Here is a 17373-nt window from a genome sequence, read left to right as displayed (position 1 = left end):
CACACACACACACACGATACTTTGAGGAAACCATGATGAACTGCTCCCTTGATTTAGGACTTCACTGCCTTGCCCCAGTACTCCAGACCTCTCCCAAGGCTCTGTCAGGAAACAGGTATGTTTACAGTACAGGAAAAGGCACAGGTGCCCTGCAGATGAAGAGTGTGACAACCAAGAAAGAAGAGGCAAGCACAAAGATCTGGGCAAGACGCCCAGTGTGGGTCAGGGACTGATCTTTCCTGGTCCCCAGGCCTCAGTTCCAGAAGCTTCACCCTTCAAAGGGATCCAGCCCTGAAGTCAGCTCCACACCCTCACTGTGTCACCATGTGGAGATGTATAGGTGACACCTTTTGTAAACACCCCTCCCCCCTAGTGCTCGAGACGCATGGCATCTGGGCCTGGTGCAAGCTGGGCAGGTGCTCAACCACTGAGCTACCTCAACCCAACACCTTAGTTTTTATTACATTAAGGGTCTCAAAGTCCCAAACCTCCCACTGGACCTTGAAACACTGCCCAAGAGATAGTTAGCAAGCCTCAGAGAAAACAGAGCAGCATACATGTGTCCTTGGCAAAGGACTGACCTTACGAGGGTCCCCAGCTTCCCTGTCTCAAAGCAATCCTGTGAGGCCCAACTTTTTTGTTTACTTTTGTGGAATTTTTTGTTTGTTAGTTTGGTTGGTTGGTTGGTTGGTTTTTGGTTTTTCAAGACAGGGTTTCTCTGTGTAGTCTTGGTTGTCCTGGAACTCACTCTGTAGAAACAGAGATCCGCCTGCCTCTGCCTCCCAAGTGCTGGGATTAAAGGTATGTGTCACCACTGCCCAGCAAGGCCCAACTGTTAGACACTGAGACACTGGTCAACTGAGAGAAGGCTCTGTCATCTGGCCTCAGTCAGAGGCAAGAGCAACATGCAGAAGTGACTTGAGCAGTGGAGGCAGGAGTTGAGCTGTGGCTTTTATTGTGTCTGCTTTGGCAAAAATAAATAATTCACACACTCTGCAAGGAAACTTGAAAAACAGGGAGAAGCAGCAGATGTGGAGTTCTTAAGACTGACCCTGCACTGGAAAGGTGGTGGGCAGGAGGAGAGTAAGGCACAGGTGAAGGGGAGGGGCTCTGTTGGGCTCCAGGGGAGGGTCACTCCCCTTCCCTCCCCGCCAGGAGTAGCATAGTGAGTGGCTGGTGAAAGCTTTCACATCCAAAACCCCCTTGCAGCGGTGCAGGGTCCCATGTCCTCATTCCACAGCATGTAAGGGGGTGGGGGGAGCCAGGGCACATGGACTTGTTCTGGCCAGGGCTCTTAGTGGAGTAGGGCAACTTGGAGCTTGGCTGGTGGCCCGGCAAGGTGGGAATGACTGTTTTCAGCAAGGGGGGAGGCCAGGTGGATGCTGCTGCATGGCAGGATCTGCGGAGGTGGGGCTGGCAGGCGTGCGCATGCGCAAGGCATCCGGAGGGAAGGCCACGTTGGTGCAGAAGAGACCCAGCAGCAGCTGACGCTGGCATTCCTCCCACTTGGCCAGTGCGTCCCCCAATGAGAGGTTGTTTCGAACCCATTTGGGCAGTGCCTCACTGTAGGTGGCGCAGGACAGTGGCACAGAGGGCAGGGACTGGGCTCGACGCAGCTCCACCTGCTCAGACAGCCTGCGGGTGGGGAGGCATGGAGGAAAGGGAGGCTTAGTGAGACCTGAGACTCCAGGCCCCAGGCGCCAAGTCCCAGGAGCATGCATGGGCAGCCAGGGCAGCTCACCTGGAGGGCAGATGGTCACCCAATTTCCTCTTGGCCCTCATCACCAGATACTGGCAGATGCTACCCGTCTGCTCCTTCATCCACCGGATATCCTCGGGAACATCAGGCAGCCACTCCAACAAGCTGGAAAGGGAGCACCGGGCATGATCTCAGAAACGACACGCTGGGCTCTGATGTTCACCTGCCTCATCCGGAAGACCCAGCCTTCTCAAATCTGCCAAGTGGCTCACTGCTCACGGATGATCCTAGACGTCCATCCCCGATGTAGATGCTGATGTGCCCTCCCCACGCTCCCCTTCCCACCCTCACCGGATGGTGAAGGACACTGCGCTCTCCAGCGGCAAAGTATAGGGCACCATCATGGCAGTCGCCAGGCGCACGGGCAGCATGTTGGAAAGGGTGGTCATCAGGTCCTTAGGTTCCACACAGGCCTCCAGAAGGGCTGCAGATAGGAAGCAGGGGTCAGCTAGGGAAGTGGAAGCCTCCCAGGGCTCCTGGCCAAGCGTCCCTCCCTATGGCACACCCTCATTGAGTCTGGCAGGCAGGTGCTCTAGAATTCGATCTTCTCCATGGGGCTGCAGTTGGTCCTCCTGTCCAGTCCTCTCCTCGGCCACAGCAGCTTCCTCTGCATCCTCTTCTTGGGGAACAACTGGGGGCAGTGCCAGCAAGGGGTTGGGCTGGTTCAGTAGGCCTGGGTTGGGGGTGGGGTGACAGAGAGCTGCCATCAGAGTTTATGGCCAGCAGGGGGCACCGCACAGCCAGCTTCCCTCACCCAGGGCTGGCCACACACCGTTCCTCCTAAGGAATCGAAGTCCATCTCGGTAGCCCTGTTTGCACATCTCTCGGAGAACCTGTAACAGGGGTATACATCAGTGCAACTGGTGCTGTTCAAGTCCTGCTGTGGAGTCCCTGCAGCTGATCTTCCCACCAACAACCTGCCCTGGCCTGAGGTGCTGTAAACTTTGGAAGGTATCCAGAGGCCCCAGCGTCCTGCCAGTGCAGGGGCTGTCTCTCCCCCAGTGCTTAGTCAGGACTAGCTGTGCTGGCTCACCATGGGCTCTGGCGGGAAGAGAGCCTTTGAGAGGCGGTAGAGATTGCGCAGGTTGAACTGGATGCTGGTGTTGGTGACGCGAAGCTCGTGGATGTTGGTGGAGCTGTCCTGTGGGCAGATGTCACTCTCGCCCGAGAATGGGGACACCGTGATGGTATTCTTCAGCTCATAAAGTGGCAAGTTGTCTGAAATGCCGCCATCCACATAGCGCTTTGCAAGAACACACATTCACAGTCACCGAGGGGCCTCCGGGGTGTTCTGGCAGCCCTTACTCAGGGACTGCGCCATCTGAGCCTTTTGCCCACTAGGCATTGGCCGCTGGGGACTCAGCAACCAGACAGACAGATGGAGTTGGGATGGGCACCAGCCACAGGAATTGTGCATCCCCCCCAAGGCTGCCCTGGACCTTGAGTCATCATGGGAAGTGAGGCAACAGGCAATGAGGGGACTGGAGAGGGAGAGAGGTGCCCCGATAGCCTTTCTCCTCCACTCCTTTATCCGACAGCCCAGACAGGAGATGATGCTTGTCATTCTAGGGCAGGGCCAAACAGAGATACTTACCACCCCTTGGAGGGTAGGAGGGATGAGGCCACAGTATACCGGGATAAAAGTGCTGCAGACATTGGCCTAAAGACCAAGATACAGGGTAGTAGGCAAGGCTCTGACTTTAGTAAATCCCAGATCCCCTACACAGTTTCTCCAGGGCCTACCTGGATGAGTTCATCCTTGGAGCTAAAGTGGGATATGATGACATTCTCTCCATCTGAAACACGAGTCAAGGAGATGCCCAGGCGTCCACTGGCACGCTCATGGCAATCAGCAGGCAGGGTCTTCAGTAGACAGCCACGGATGGTCTTCACCAGGTTGAAGGAGGGGTGCAGAGGACCCAGGAACCGCTTCCGGGCCTCCTTGGACACCTCAATAATGTTGGCACCTGCTTCACCTGGGAGAGCAGGGCCAGGATCAGGGACAACACTGCCAGCCTAGTAACCATCCTTCCCCCAGGACTCCACACCCAGGATACACTCAGATGTGTTACATTCCATGGATCCTGAAGATGCCCATGCCCACACTGGGGACTGGCTCACACTTGGGACTTTGCCACCTAAGTGGAAGGAGGAAGGCCACCACCCTGGGGATGGCATACAGCAAGAGCTGGCCAGCTGTGATTGGAACCTGCCCTATGTCTGGTATTTCCCAACTGCCCATTCCCATGAGTCACTGTGCCTAACATGGCATGGCACGTGACCCAGAGAGTGGGGAAGACAGAGGGTCAACTCTGACCTGCTTCAGCCTTCACCTACTTGGCCAGATGTGGGTGGGCGGGCAGACCCACAAAGGCCAGTTCAGCCCAGGGGGCACAGCCCTGAGAACATGAAAGTGGTGGAAAGATGTGATTGTTTCACTTCGGCCAAAGCAAGCTCTCCAACATTCTTAGGAGCCCATGAGTGCTGGCCCAGACAATAGTAGAGCAGCCAGGGAGAGGAGAGTCTAGGGATTTTTCTCTGAAGACCTATGTTCTCCTCCAAGATTCACTCGTCAGGCATGGGACATAAAGACTGAGGGCTAACAGCTGACACTTGCCACACTGTCATGATTCTAGCTGCCCAAGATCACCTGTGCAAAGGATCCGTAGTAAACAGTTCTGTGAGACTGGTATCCCGAATTCACTGTCAGCTCAGCACAGTCTTGATGTATGTCCTGAGACCAACGGGCCACTATACCCACTCCATAAGAGCCAGTGGGCAAGATCACGGGGTGAACCCCAGGTACCAAGAACTAAAGCTGTGTTCCTTCTCTCTTCCCTCCGCAGGGCAAAGGTAATGGGAAAGAGACCGCAAAAAACCCTAGACAGACTCCTGCTCAGCAAGATGCCCTTGTCACCTTGGCTGACCTATAGGATGGGGGATGGGCAGCAGTTCCCAGGACTCCTAAGGAGGAAGAACGTTGTGTGCTGTAAACAACAACCCACGTGGTAGCCGGAAGTATGAGACCCAGCCCCCCTTCCCATCTCTGTATTCCTGAAGTATGCCTACCCCGTGAAGGGGGTCAGCTGGCCACAGCTGAGGAATCAGGTTGTCAATGCACCATAGACAGAAAAAGCACTTATGCCCAGCCTTGACTCCAGCTTCAGAACCATGCCACAGTGTCCAGGTGCCCATTTGAGGTATCTTTGTACTAGGCCCCAGAGCCACAACAGTTTGCAGGGACAGAGCCTCAGGACACAGTGACCGCTGGCAACCCAATCGGAGCGACATATGCCCCGCCTCTCTCACTCAAGGCCCCGCCCACGATTTACTTTCTCTTTCCAATAACACAGTCTAGCAGCACCTGCTAGTTCCCAACCTTTGTGCCCCTAGATACGGGCTACACAGGCACCAGAGAGAATGCCAGCAGCCAGGCTCCACCCCAGTCCCTGGACACACTTAGAACAAAACAAACCAGAATCCGCCCCGGACCAGGACTCAGAACTGGACTTTTGGCCATAGTTCCGGAATCCAGGCAGAGACGGCCCCCTCCACAGCGCCTACTGCACAAGCGGCTGGCTCAGCTGCCCTACGCCGGCTGTGTGTGGGACCCTAGAGCATCCACCCGGCCCGAGCAGTCACCACCACACCCTCCCCAACTTCCGCGAAGCCCGGCTCACCAAGGCAGGCCCCAGTGACAAGCGCTGTGGCAGTAAGCGCCCCCGCGGAGGCGCCGTAGATGTGCGTGGCGTTGGCCACCAGGAAGGGCGCGTGCTCACGGAGGCAGGAGGCCACACCAATGTGGTAGACGCCGAGAAAGCCGCAGCCGGCGAACGAGATGTTCCACTTGGTCTCTCTCGGGAACATCGTGGCTCAGTGTCCCGCGGGCAGTGGGTCCCGCAGTCGTGGTAGCCTGGGGTCCCCGCCGACAGAGGCGGAGACGCTGTACCGGCAGGCAGAGGAGGTGGTGTTTTAGTGTGGGGGAGGAGGGCGGGGCCTGGTCTATAGGGGGCAGGACCTGGGCGCGCGACCCAACTGGATGGCTCAGGGAACTGCCGCGCCCCTGAGGCCCCGCCCCTCCGCGACACCTGCTGGGCAAAGCCATCTGAAAGGAGGGGTTTCCAGCCTTTTCAGCCTTCCTCCTTCGACCCTACAGCTTCTTCAACCCCCCAGTTTGGGCAGCCTCTAGGCTCAGGACGGCCTGAGCGCCTGGAGCGGTGTGAGTTTTGTACAGATCTGGGTACCGGGAGTTTGTGAGCAGGCACCTCCTCCTCCTCCAGGGACGTCCACCCCGACACCAGAAAAACTGGAATCTGAGCAAAATCGCAGTGATAGTAACCCCATGGACCTGAGTCTGAGCCACTCAGACTTCAGTCCCCAAGACCAACAGGCCAGACTGACAATGACACAGTAAACACTGTCACAGACCCAACTCCTGCTCCAGCACCCTAGGGGTCCCTCAGTATCCTGGCTGCTTAACTGGATTACAGCTGCCTGACCCTGGCTTCTCGGACTCTGGTGTCTTACCTGGTCTCAGACAAACACCTCACCCCAAGTAATTGTTCCAGGAAGCCATGCACTCCTAGGTAATGTCACCCTCCCACCCCTTTCCGGCATTGTTCCCCTCAGCTGTGGGACCGGCTTAAGCCTACAAACAGCTCTCATCTTGTCCCACCCCAAACAAGGCGCCTGCCTAGGTTAGGGTGATAGGGTGATGACTTTTTGTCCAGAGCTTCTCACTTGCATAAGCTCAGCTCTAGACCTGTCACAATAGAAATATAACTGGGCTTAAGCCTACAAACAGCTCTCATCTTGTCCCACCCCAAACAAGAAGCCTGCCTAGGTTAGGGTGATTGATGACTTTTTGTCCAGAGCTTCTCACTTCCATAAGCTCAGCTCTAGATCTGTCACAATAGAAATATAACTATGTTGCCAACCATTCAGCCTTAAGATCTGAGCCAAGAACTTTTTCTGGTGACACAGGTCCTTGACAAAATTTTAAGACTAGTAATAATAAAGTTCAGTAAACACACAAATAGGCACTTAGAGAGGCAATTGCAGGCCTCAGAAATGTGCCTAAGCGCTTCACTAGTAGTTATATATGTGACTTGGGTATGCCTTGAAGCCAATTAATTTACACATAAACTAATTTTAGATATGAGGTAAAGGATGTGCTGAAGTCTATAGACTTCAGTCCTAAATTCAGAACCTACCTCCACCTTCCAAGTGCTGGGATTAGAGGTCCCTAATTTAAGAGCCTTTTAAAGGTACACGATGCATGCTCACAGCAGAAGGGTAAAAAATAAAACACTCAAGGGGGTCCATCATGACGAGACTGGAACTGAGGCACAGCTTGGTTTATTTGTGAAGTTTTCTCAGAAAAGGGAGTACAGTTCTTTGGCAGGTGGTCTGCTCTGTTATGTTGAAAACCCTTGGACCTCAGCCATCAAGAAAAGGAAGTGTGCACCAGCAGAGAGCTGGGTGAATAGGTGCCAGGGCTGGTTTTAAAAATCCCTCTAGCGGTCCCAAGGGCAAGGACTAAGTTGGGAATGAAGAAAGAAAACATGGTGGGACTGGTAAACGGTGGGAAAGCAAAGGCCATAAGGACCCCAGCACTTGGAATGGAGAGCTGTGTGGATCCAAAGGCACAGAATCAAGTGGTACTGGAGACATTCTGAAGCCAAGACAACCCATTCTGTGATGAGCCATTTCACACTCAGCAAGTGTAGGCATGGGTAGAGGAATAAGTGGTCAACAGGGGGCCCAACTGATTAAGAGTGAAAAGGCAGGGTGCCTCTGGGGCTACTGAGCTGGCTATGAGCCCAAGGAAGGATGGGCATGGGAGATGTGACACAATTTTTTGTTTGAGAGTGTTTCTCTATGTAGCCTTTGCTGTCCTGGACTCTTGTAGGACTGGTCTCGAACTCAGAGACCAGCCTGCCCCCACTTCCTGGAGTGCTGGGATTACAAGCATGCCCCACTGTACAGGGCTGTGACACAATCATTTTCATTTCTGACTTTTAGGTCTCTGCAGCCTTGGCTGTCCTGAAATTCAAGACTTGACTGCTTCTATCTCCAAAGTGGGCCACAATACACAGCTTAGTGTGTAGGTACACAGAAATCGAAGGGTACATAAGATCCCTTAAATTTGGAGCTGGAGGTTATTTGTGAGCCACCTTACAGATGCTGGGATCTTCAGTCCACTGATGGAGTACTCACAATCCCCACTTTTTAGCAGTGGTGGATTAATGGGGCTTTGAACCCAGGGTGTCCTGAGTGTTGGGCACATACTCTACCACAGCACTACCTTCGGGTCCAGAGATTCACCTGCCTCCACCTCCAGATGCTGGGATTAAAGAGAGCCACCACTGGCCAGTTTAGAACTTGACCTTTAAAGGTCGTTCATGCTAGCCAAACTGTTCCATGATGGCTTGAGGGACAGTGAATTTGAGGCCAAATGTTCTCAAGTTGCAGGTATATGATTAATATGACCAGGAATTTAGGGGCATCGTACAGTAGGAACAATCCTCAAAGCCAGTCAAAGGTCTATCATGGTGGCCACAAAAAGCCAAGAATTTAAGGTCCTCCCCACAATTTTATTCCAGTAATAGGCCCAAGGGACAGCACTACCCCAGCTCAGTAGGACCTCTGCTCTTATTTCCACAGAGCCAGGCTTGTTTGGGTACATAGCCTTTAGGCCCCTGGGAGACACTGGTGCCAGGAACAGGGCTGGCCTTTCTCAGAACTCTGAGGCTGACTAACCCCTACGAACAACCTCATTAAAACCTTAAGTAGCACAGGCCCCTTCCTTCAGGGTCCAGGCTAGAATTAAGTTGTGCCCAGAATCCTGGACCTTTCTGAGACCTTCCTGGCCTTGGCCCCATTTTACTTGCTCCCTGTAGCTTATCCCACAAGGTAAGCTGTAGCTTCTGGTCTTGTATATCCACCACCCTTTCTGGCTTTATGTTGGCCTTATTTTATTCCCTGCCACAGTTAAGAGCAATTTCTTTAGGTCCCTCTGTTTAATACTCATCTGTCTTCCTAAAAGATAGTAAACCACTGCATTGTTACCAGTTCCAGAGTACTCTGGCTCAGTGAATTAAGTCCTGGGTTTCACATTCCGGAGCAGCCAGTGTGAGAAAAACAGGCCCACCCCTAAAAGTATTAACTTTATAGCCGGCACATGGCCAGTTACGTCCAATAGAGAACTGGCCATTAGATAGCTAGGACACTCTAAAAAAGCTTAAGCTTTCAATACCTTGACCCCACAATCCTCAAAGGAAAACTTAGGGACACCCTCAACTGAGTTTAAATGGAGCCTTCATCTATGAATCAAGAAATTCTAGGAACCACTCCCCTTACAGCAGAGCCTGTGAAACTACAAACAGCATTTCAACTCAGGCCTACACTCCCCATACCCGTTTCCCCAGAATGTTCCAGGAAAAGCTGAAAGGATCTATCTCACAGGACCTGACAGTTCTCTGAAGCCAAGGCCCTTGGAAGTCCTGTTCCACACCCATTCACCCAACATACTTTGGCCCTCTGTGTGGAGCACAGGCTGAAGACACAGTATGTCACGTGCTGAGACCATTCAAGATATGTAGAAAGGTTTTATTTGCAGGGGAGCAGGAATTTAATCAAACAAGCCAAATCCCATGTCATCATCTGACTCCTCAGACTCCTCCTTCTTCTCGTCTTTCTTCTCCTCTGCTGTGGAAGAACACCATAGTAAGCACTGCCCCAAGGAACTTGTCCAGGTTCCCCTCAGAGTCCCAGCCAACAGTAAAACTTGAGTACCAGCCCCCTTTGACCACTATCCCCTTATCAGACCTCTACTTACCTGCTGCAGGGGCAGAACCAGCAGCAGGAGCTGCAGAGCCAGGGGCAGCAGAAACAGCCACAGCCCCACCAGCAGGCACACTGGCAAGCTTGCCAACTCCTACATAAAACAGAAAAGAACATGAGACCAGAACAGGGACCAGCCAAGAAAGCTGCTCAATGAGAGCAGTGACCACCCAGGAAGTTATTACACCAGGAACTCAACATACTCAATACTGCTAGCTGCTTTCACTCTAAAATACTAGACAACCTTGAACACACCCTGAAACACTAAAACGCTATTTAGGACTTCTTTTCCCCTATCCAGGTTACCCAGAGAAGCCCTGGCCCAAATTAAAAAAAAAAAAAAAGTTTAGGCCAGGAGTGGGAGTGTACACCTTTGATCCCAGCACTCAGGAGGCAGGAGAATCTAAGTTCAAGGCCAGCCTGGTCTACAAAGCAGGTCCCAGGACAGCCAAGGGCTGTAAACAGAGAAACCGTCTCAAAGATCATTGAGTTCGAGGACCACCTGGTCTACAAAGCCAAAAACAGACAAGGGCACACAGAGACCTTATCTCAAAAAAAGAAAAAAATGGAGCCGGGAACGGTAGTGCACAGCTTTAATCGCAGTACTCAGGGAGGCAGAGGCAAGTGGACCTACGAATTTGAAGCCAGGCTGTTTACAAAAGGAGTCCACACTGCCAGGGAAATATACAGAGAAATCATGTCTCAACAAGAAAAACAAAAACAATAAAAAAAGCTGAACAAGCATGTTCACCATGAGCGTGCCCCAAATCCAGGATCTTTTGACACAGGGGTGAGCTTACAAACCAGACCCATTTTCTAAGCTGTTTTTGTCTCCCATGTGCACAGAATAAGTACAATACTGTTAATAGCTTTGACTGCAAATGTCCTAGTCTGGTGGCACCAGAAATCTAAATGCTTACAAAAAAGGTGAGAGCCTGTACCAATTTTCAGCACCTGCAGTCTCTGCTCACAGAAAAGGCTTTTACATCATGGTAAGCGCAGCTCCTGAGTGTGTTCAGAAGTGCCACTGGCAAAAGCCTAAAAGGGCCTTGCTCAACTCTGGCAGGCCTTCCAGGATGCTCTGGTCCACAAGCGAAGCCTGGCAGATCATTGACTGGTCAGCAGGTATTAGAATGGACCACAGACGTGTGAAGTTCCTCTAGATGAACTCACCCTGAGCAATCACATCCTCAATGTTTTTTCCATTCAGCTCACTGATGACCTGGAGGAGAAAACCATAGCCAGAGGTCAGTATCACCACCCTAGCTACATTCACAGTAACTAGCCACATATCACTCTGTCTACTGAACAAAAATATTGGTAATGGGATGTTTTAGATGTTATAATTCTAAGGCTCATGACAAAAGAAAAAAAAAAAAAAAAAAAAAACAACCTTTCCAGGAGAATTTTAGGATGGAAGAGATAGCTCCACTGTTAAAGGCCTGGGCTATTCTTTTCAGACAGGATCTCACACACTGTACCTCAGGCTGCTACACTTGCCAAGTCCTGGAGTATGATTCCCTGAACTTAGATGTGTCAACTCCAGGTCCAGACCTGGAGAACTAGTTGGCCCTGACCTCTGCTAGCATCATGTACATCTATCCCCTCCTGCACACATTAAATAAAATAGCACTGAAAAAAAAAAAAAAAATCTACTCTGCATAGTGAGTGCCAGGTTGGCCAAAACTACAGGGAGACCTTGTCTCAAAAAGTAATCCCAGGACTCAAGGAGGCAGGGACAGGTGAGCTCCAGCCTGGTCTACAAAGTCCAAGACACCCAGAGATGTTATAGAGATACTCGTCTTAAAAAGTCCTCAATACGATTTTAAAAACAAACAAATAAAAAAAGAAACCCACTAGGACTGACGCAGACCTCTTCCTTCCATCTTTTCCAAGAGGTCATCTACATTTTCTGTAAAGTTAAGATTCGGATATAACAGGATAAGGGCCGCCACTGGTCAACATTTGGACCCACAGGGTCCGGATAAGCAGCAAACTACCTTGTTGAGCCGGTCATCGTCCGCCTCGATGCCCACGCTGTCTAGGATCTTCTTGATGTCTTTGGCGCTAGGAGAGGAGTTGCCCCCGAGGGCGGCCAGCAAGTAGGAGGCGACGTAACGCATGCTGAATGGGACGGACGGGAGGCAGAGAGAGCGTTACCCAGGGGCCTTCGGCTTCCGCCTCTTTAGCCAACAAATGAGACCCCGTGAGGCCCGAGGCCTCCGACTATGGGAGACCGTGCACCCCTCGACTCCCGGCCGCCACCCAACCCTCAGACCTGACCCTGTCCGCGGCCCAGGCAGCCAGCCAACTCACTCGGCAGCGGCGGACAGGCCTCACGCGTGCGACCTCGGTGGCGTCGGGCGGCGAAAGGAAGACGCTGACGCAGTGGGCGGGGGTAAACCGCTACCCAGAAGCCCCCGGGACGCGCACGACGGCGCACACCGGGGAGCCTCCCATTGACGAAAAGGGCGTACCGGAAGGAAGACATTGTCCCCATTCAGCCCATTCAGGTGTTCCCCACAACAAAGGGAGGGGGCTGCTCAGGTGCCAGGCATTCATGTAACGTGAGCGAAAGTATCCCGAAATCCAAGAGGACAAGAGGGAAGAGCCTCGAGGGGTTTAACGACTCGCGATCCCAGCATGCAACGCGGCGTCACAGCTCCCAACATGCAGTGCGGAAGTCTCCGCCCTTCCGCATAACTGTCCAAGCGAACTGCAAATCCCATGAGGCATCACTGCCGTAGTGAGCCATGACACCGGAAGTGAGGCATCTTCTACCTTTTCTTGTTGCACGTGGGCTAGTTGTTCACGTGGGCCGGAGGTTCAAACTGGTTGTGTGGGGATCATTTCCTAGCCATGGACACCAGGAGCCGAAGTGGGGCTGTATCCCACGTGGGAAAGGTGGTCGAGCTTTCTGAGCGCTAGTGACTGCGGCTATATCTGGAAACATACTTTTTTTTTTGAGAGAGAGAGAGAGAGGTTTCTCTATATAGCCTTGGCTGTCCTGGACCTCTCCATGTAGACCAGGCTGGCCATGAACTCACAGAGGACCTTCTGCCCCTGCAAGTGCTGGGATTTAAAAAGTGTGCCTCATCCTATGATGGTGGCACACACTCGAGAGTCAGAGGCAGGTGGATCTCTGTAAGTTTGAGGCCAGCCTGAACTTTACATAGCAAGTTCCAGGGCTACAAGAAAAACCCTGTCTCAAAACAAAACACAAAAATATTATGCTTCTACACTAGGCTCTGGAGTCGTCCTTTCTTCTGCCCCACTGTATTTTGTTGTTTGAGGCAAAGGCAGATTCACCTGAGTGCTGGGATTTAAGGTATGCATTACCACTGCTCAACCAGCTTAGAAACCTTTCTTCGACGTTAGGCCTAAAGAGCCTGAGCCTATACAACACTTCTGGAGAAGTAACCCATGCCCTTGGGTATTAATGAAGACTGCCTTGCCAGCCCCATTTTATCCCTATATCCCCAGGACAAAGCAGAAGACAGCATAGCGCGTAAAGGCAAATATGACTATGCATCACAGCCTGGATTCCATCCCAAAATCTGCATAATGGAAAGAAAGTTACTGCCCACAAGTTGTCCTCTGACCCTGGGACATGCACGAATATATAAATACTATGAAAAAAAAAAAAAAAGAAGGGAAAAGGAAAAAAGGAATGAGAAATCTGAGCATTAGGTCAGGAAGCTTTTATCTTCCAAGACCAGTCTTCCTGACCAAATCTCTCAAGTAGGTAACTGAGCTGAAAGATGAGAAGCCTGCTCTGCCACGCCAAGGCTAAAAGTTGGCTGGAGTTGGGTCATTCTGGCAGAACCCAACTGTTGGGCTAACCTCACATGCTAGAATGAGCCCACAAGTCTGAGTCCCTAGGCGTTGCTCTTCTTACCCACACTTGGTGCACAGAAGGACTTTCTTACAGAGCTGAGATTACCCTTTCTTACCCACTCTGGTAAGATAGGGCTTCTGTCTGAATCACAGAACACAAACAAAAAATTACACAGGTTAAGCCATGAAGAGTTTAAGTTAGCCTGGGTGACTCCATTTTGAAATGAGGAGCCATCTTGACCGGGAACTGAACTCAGGTACCAGGAAATATCACAGAATGTGCACCTGGCAGAAAACAAAAGTTAGCTCTCCTAGCAACGGCCTCCAGGAAATATCACAGAATAAATGTTTAGTAAAAAAATAGAGACAATCTCCCTAGCAATTGTGATTATGGCTATTACCCAATCCTGTAATGTCAAGGCATGAACCCCCCTGCTTGCTGTCATGGAAACCGCCTGTTTGTTGTTTTTCCCTTTAAAAACCCTGCTTACTTTGGGCTCAGGGTCCCACTTCTCTACTGCTGTGTCAGTGAGACTTGGTTCCCGAGTTCGAGCGCTCTTGTAATAAAGCTCTCTTGTTCTTGCATCAAGTCCTCTCCTGGTGGTCTTTGAGGGTCCCGTGATCCTGGTATTACAACTAGAAAGTGTATGTTGTAATTTTTCTCATTTTTTATCTCCATTTTTTTATTGTTATTTATTTGTTTTTTTCAAGACAGGGTTTCTCTGTATAGCCTTGGCTGTCCTGGACTCACTTTGTAGACCAGGCTGGCCTCAAACTCACCTTTTTAAAACAAAGATTTATTTAGTTTATGTGAATGTTTTACTTGTGTGTATTGGTGACATTGGTGCCTCCAGAGATCAGAAGAGGATATCAGATTCCCTAGAACAGGAATTAGGGATGATTGTGAATTGCCCTGTGAGAACCAAACCAAGGTCCTCTTTCAGAGCAGTCTGTAGCCTTAACAGCTGAGCCATTTCACTAGACCCTTCCTTGATTTCCCCACCCCCTCACACAAGGTTTCTCTGTGTAACAGCCCTGACTATCCTGGCACTGGCCTTGTAGACCAGGCTGGCCTCCCCCGCTGGAACTCACAGAGATACATCTGCCTCTGCATCCTGAGTGCAGGGATTAAAGGTCTGGGCCACCACACCCATTAATTTTATTTTAAATGTGAATATGTGTTTGCCTGCTTGTTTGTATATGCACTTCATGTTTGCAGTGCCTTCAGAACCCAGAAGAAGGTGTCATTTCCCCTGGAACTGGAGGTGGAGGCAGTTGTAAGCTGCCTGAGATTGATGCTGGTCTTTGAACCAAGGTATTCAGTAGGTGCTCTTCACTGCCAAGCCATTTCTCCAGACTTCTGTTTTCTTAATTTTGAGACAGCGTCTCATCATGTAACCCTGGCTGGCCTCACAGAGCTCCACTCTCCTTTATTTCCCAAGTGCTGAGATTGAAGACCTGCACCGTAGTGAGAATTCTGGAGTTTGGGTTTCTCTAAAAAAAAAAAACACACAGTTAGGACTGGAGAGATGGCTTAGAGCACTTGCTGTTCTTCCAAAGGTCTTGAGTTCAATTCCTAGAAACTACATAGTGACTCCTAACCATCTATCATGAGATCTGTGCCCTCTTCTGGCATGCAGACAGAATACTGTATATATATAAATAAATCTTTTAAAAAAATACAGACTATTAAGAATAAGTTTTTGTTTTAATTCTGGGTGTGGGGATATGGGACTGCTTTGGACTGTTCACAGCAGCTGACTATGATTTGCCTTGGGCTGTAGCAGAGGCATGGTTTTGCCAGCTTCAGACAGTGTCTGCAATTGTATGATGTTTGGAATTCTGAAATTTCTCAGAGGGTATATGAATGCCAGAGCCCCAATAGGTGAGGTTGGTGATTCAAGGAGGTTTTTGCAGTTTGTTAGTAGTTCTGCTCAAAGAAGAAACAAGAAGAAATAAAATTAGATTCATATCTCTCTTTTTTTCTCTCTCTTTCTCTTCACTTTCTAGTGAGAGGGGGTGAAATGGGGGTGGAGGGGAAAGGAAGGGAACAAGAAGAACCCACAAGTAGCAAAGACCAGCTACAATGCATACCATACCTGGCATGATTCTTTTTTGCACACACACACATACGCACAAACCCGTATGTGTGTGTATTCTTGGGTTTCCTTTGTTGTTGTTGTTTTTTAAGATTATTGTTTATATAGTATTCTGCCTGTATGTACATCTGCACACCAGAAGAGGGCACCAGATGTCATTATAGATGGTTATGAGCCACCATGTGTTTGCTGGGTATTGAACTCAGGACCTTTGGAAGAAACCAGTGCTCTTAACCTTTGAGCCATTTCTCCAGCCCGGTGTTGTGATTTTGTTGTTGTTGTTTTTTGTTTTTGTTTGGTTTTATTTTGGCTTTTCAAGACAGTGTTTCTCTGTGTAGCCTTGGGTGTCCTGGAATTCATTCTGTAGACCAACCTGGCCTTCAATTCATAGAGCTCTGCCTTCCTCTACCTCTGGAGTGCTGGAATTAAAGGCGTGAGCCACCACCGCCTGAAGTGATTTTTTTGTTTCAACTGTAAAATAATACACAACAGGATTGGAGAGGTGGCTCAATAGTGAAGAACATTTCGAGGATTAAAAGCATGTACCACCATGCCGAGCTCACTACTACAAAGTTGAGTAATATTCCTAGGATTATTGCTTTTGAGACAGGGTCTTGCTGTGTAGCCCAGGATGCTAATCCTCCATCTCTGCTAGGTACTGGACTTGCAGGTGAGCACAATTATAGTAAGTTCCTAGGAATGTTTTTTTTTTCTTTTTTTTTTTTGGGGGGGGGGATCATAAAGATCCCTCTGGCAGCTTTATGGAAACAGTGAGAAAGAGGCAGGTACTAGAAAGAATGGGAGCAGGGAGGCCTGGCAGGAAGCTTGCCCATCACTTAGACTGCCCACCAGCTCTGTGGAGGATACTGGGTGTTGGCTTTGATATTCCCCAACTAAAGGACTTAGGTAAGATTTGTATCCCAAATCTACCTTTTCTTTCTTTCTTTCTTTCTTTCTTTCTTTCTTTCTTTCTTTCTTCCTTCCTTCTTCTTTTTTTTTTTTTCCTTGTGAGACCCACAGGATTCAGGGAGGCAAAGCCAGGAAGCTCACTGCCTGGGCAGTTGGCCCAGAGTGATGTTCAATGAAGAAACATCTGAGCTCCAACAAATAGGAGTTCACTGCAGAGCCTGAGAAGGAGGTTCTTGTTGCAGGACATTTGATCAAACTGTAAACCCCTAGATAGTGTTATTTACTGAAAAAAACTGATTTTAGTTGTGATTTAGCTTTGGTCCAAGAGCTTTCTGCTTAAATATTATGAACATGATTAAATAAAGTGAACCACTGGTCAAGATATGGAGCAAGCAACCAGTTGACAGGAAATGAATATAGGATCATTAAGAAAAACCATAGAAAGTAAGAGGAAGTCAGGAGGATGGATAGACACACATAGGAAGTAGAACGGGCAGGGACATTCAGTTTGAGGGGTTTGATAGTCCTGGGAGAAGAAGAGATTCTTCCTGGGAGTCAGGGAGAGGAGGAAGATCAGCTGGGCGCTTTCTCTGCCTCTGAGCTAGCAGGCTTTCACCCCAGCATCTAGCTCCTGAATCTTCTTTGGTAAAATTCAACACTTGAGATTTGGACAAGAAAAATCACACCAGCTGTGGACAAATGGAGAAGCCATTGGATTTGGTAAAACACCTGGGGAGTCCTCAAGAAGAGAGATAAGTAATATTGAAAGGAAAAATCTTTCCCTTGGGGGGAAATATCAGGGGCTGGAGAGATGGCTCAGAAGTTAAGAGCACTGTCTGTTCTTCCAGAGTTCCTGAATTCAGTTCTCAGCAAACACATGGTGGGTCAGGGCATCTATAATGAGATCTCGTGCCCTCTTCTGGC

The 17373-nt window shown here is 50.0% G+C and overlaps 2 protein-coding genes and 1 non-coding gene across 6 annotated transcripts; all 3 read right to left on the bottom strand.

Moving 5' to 3' along the window:
• Positions 1-938: 938 nt before the first annotated feature.
• Positions 939-5734, bottom strand: Pnpla2 (patatin like phospholipase domain containing 2). Its single transcript, XM_021646229.2, has 9 exons — positions 5440-5734; positions 3503-3735; positions 3354-3419; positions 2793-3002; positions 2532-2592; positions 2265-2432; positions 2051-2183; positions 1742-1864; positions 939-1635 (listed from the first exon to the last, which is right to left on the bottom strand). Exons 1-9 carry the CDS (start codon positions 5624-5626, stop codon positions 1356-1358), a joined length of 1461 nt encoding a protein of 486 aa, XP_021501904.1. The 5' UTR covers positions 5627-5734; the 3' UTR covers positions 939-1355.
• Positions 5735-9349: 3615 nt separating this feature from the next.
• Positions 9350-12148, bottom strand: Rplp2 (ribosomal protein lateral stalk subunit P2). Of its 4 annotated transcripts, none has more exons than XM_060382701.1 (5): positions 11888-12148; positions 11605-11728; positions 10778-10826; positions 9600-9698; positions 9350-9469 (listed from the first exon to the last, which is right to left on the bottom strand). In XM_060382701.1, exons 2-5 carry the CDS (start codon positions 11725-11727, stop codon positions 9393-9395), a joined length of 348 nt encoding a protein of 115 aa, XP_060238684.1. In that variant the 5' UTR covers position 11728; positions 11888-12148; the 3' UTR covers positions 9350-9392. The 4 variants fall into 4 exon arrangements, with proteins under 4 accessions (XP_060238684.1, XP_060238679.1, XP_021501888.1 ...); XM_060382696.1 differs by having other exon boundaries at positions 11883-12147; XM_021646213.2 differs by having other exon boundaries at positions 9350-9466; positions 11921-12140.
• Positions 10614-10745, bottom strand: LOC132651514 (small nucleolar RNA SNORA52). The gene has a single exon (XR_009589141.1). It is a non-coding gene; the product is annotated as a small nucleolar RNA SNORA52 (small nucleolar RNA).
• Positions 12149-17373: the final 5225 nt, after the last annotated feature.

The sequence above is a fragment of the Meriones unguiculatus genome, chromosome 1 (assembly GCF_030254825.1).
Source record: "Meriones unguiculatus strain TT.TT164.6M chromosome 1, Bangor_MerUng_6.1, whole genome shotgun sequence".
In the NCBI taxonomy this organism is placed as follows: Eukaryota; Metazoa; Chordata; class Mammalia; order Rodentia; family Muridae; genus Meriones; species Meriones unguiculatus.
The sequence above is the reverse complement of the archived record's forward strand: the minus strand, read 5'-3'. Positions and strand labels throughout refer to the sequence as shown.

Coding starts and splice junctions, on each gene's coding strand:
- Pnpla2 (XM_021646229.2), bottom strand. CDS start 5,626: ATGTTCCCGAGAGAGACCAAGTGGAACATCTCGTTCGCCGGCTGCGGC. Junction 2,433..2,531: donor TCGATTCCTTAGGAGGAACG/GTGTGTGGCCAG, acceptor CCCCCAACCCAG/GCCTACTGAACCAGCCCAAC. Junction 2,184..2,264: donor GCCTGCCAGACTCAATGAGG/GTGTGCCATAGG, acceptor TCCTATCTGCAG/CCCTTCTGGAGGCCTGTGTG.
- Rplp2 (XM_060382701.1), bottom strand. CDS start 11,727: ATGCGTTACGTCGCCTCCTACTTGCTGGCCGCCCTCGGGGGCAACTCC. Junction 10,827..11,604: donor ACGATGACCGGCTCAACAAG/GTAGTTTGCTGC, acceptor TTTCTCCTCCAG/GTCATCAGTGAGCTGAATGG. Junction 9,470..9,599: donor TGGTTCTGCCCCTGCAGCAG/GTAAGTAGAGGT, acceptor GTTCTTCCACAG/CAGAGGAGAAGAAAGACGAG.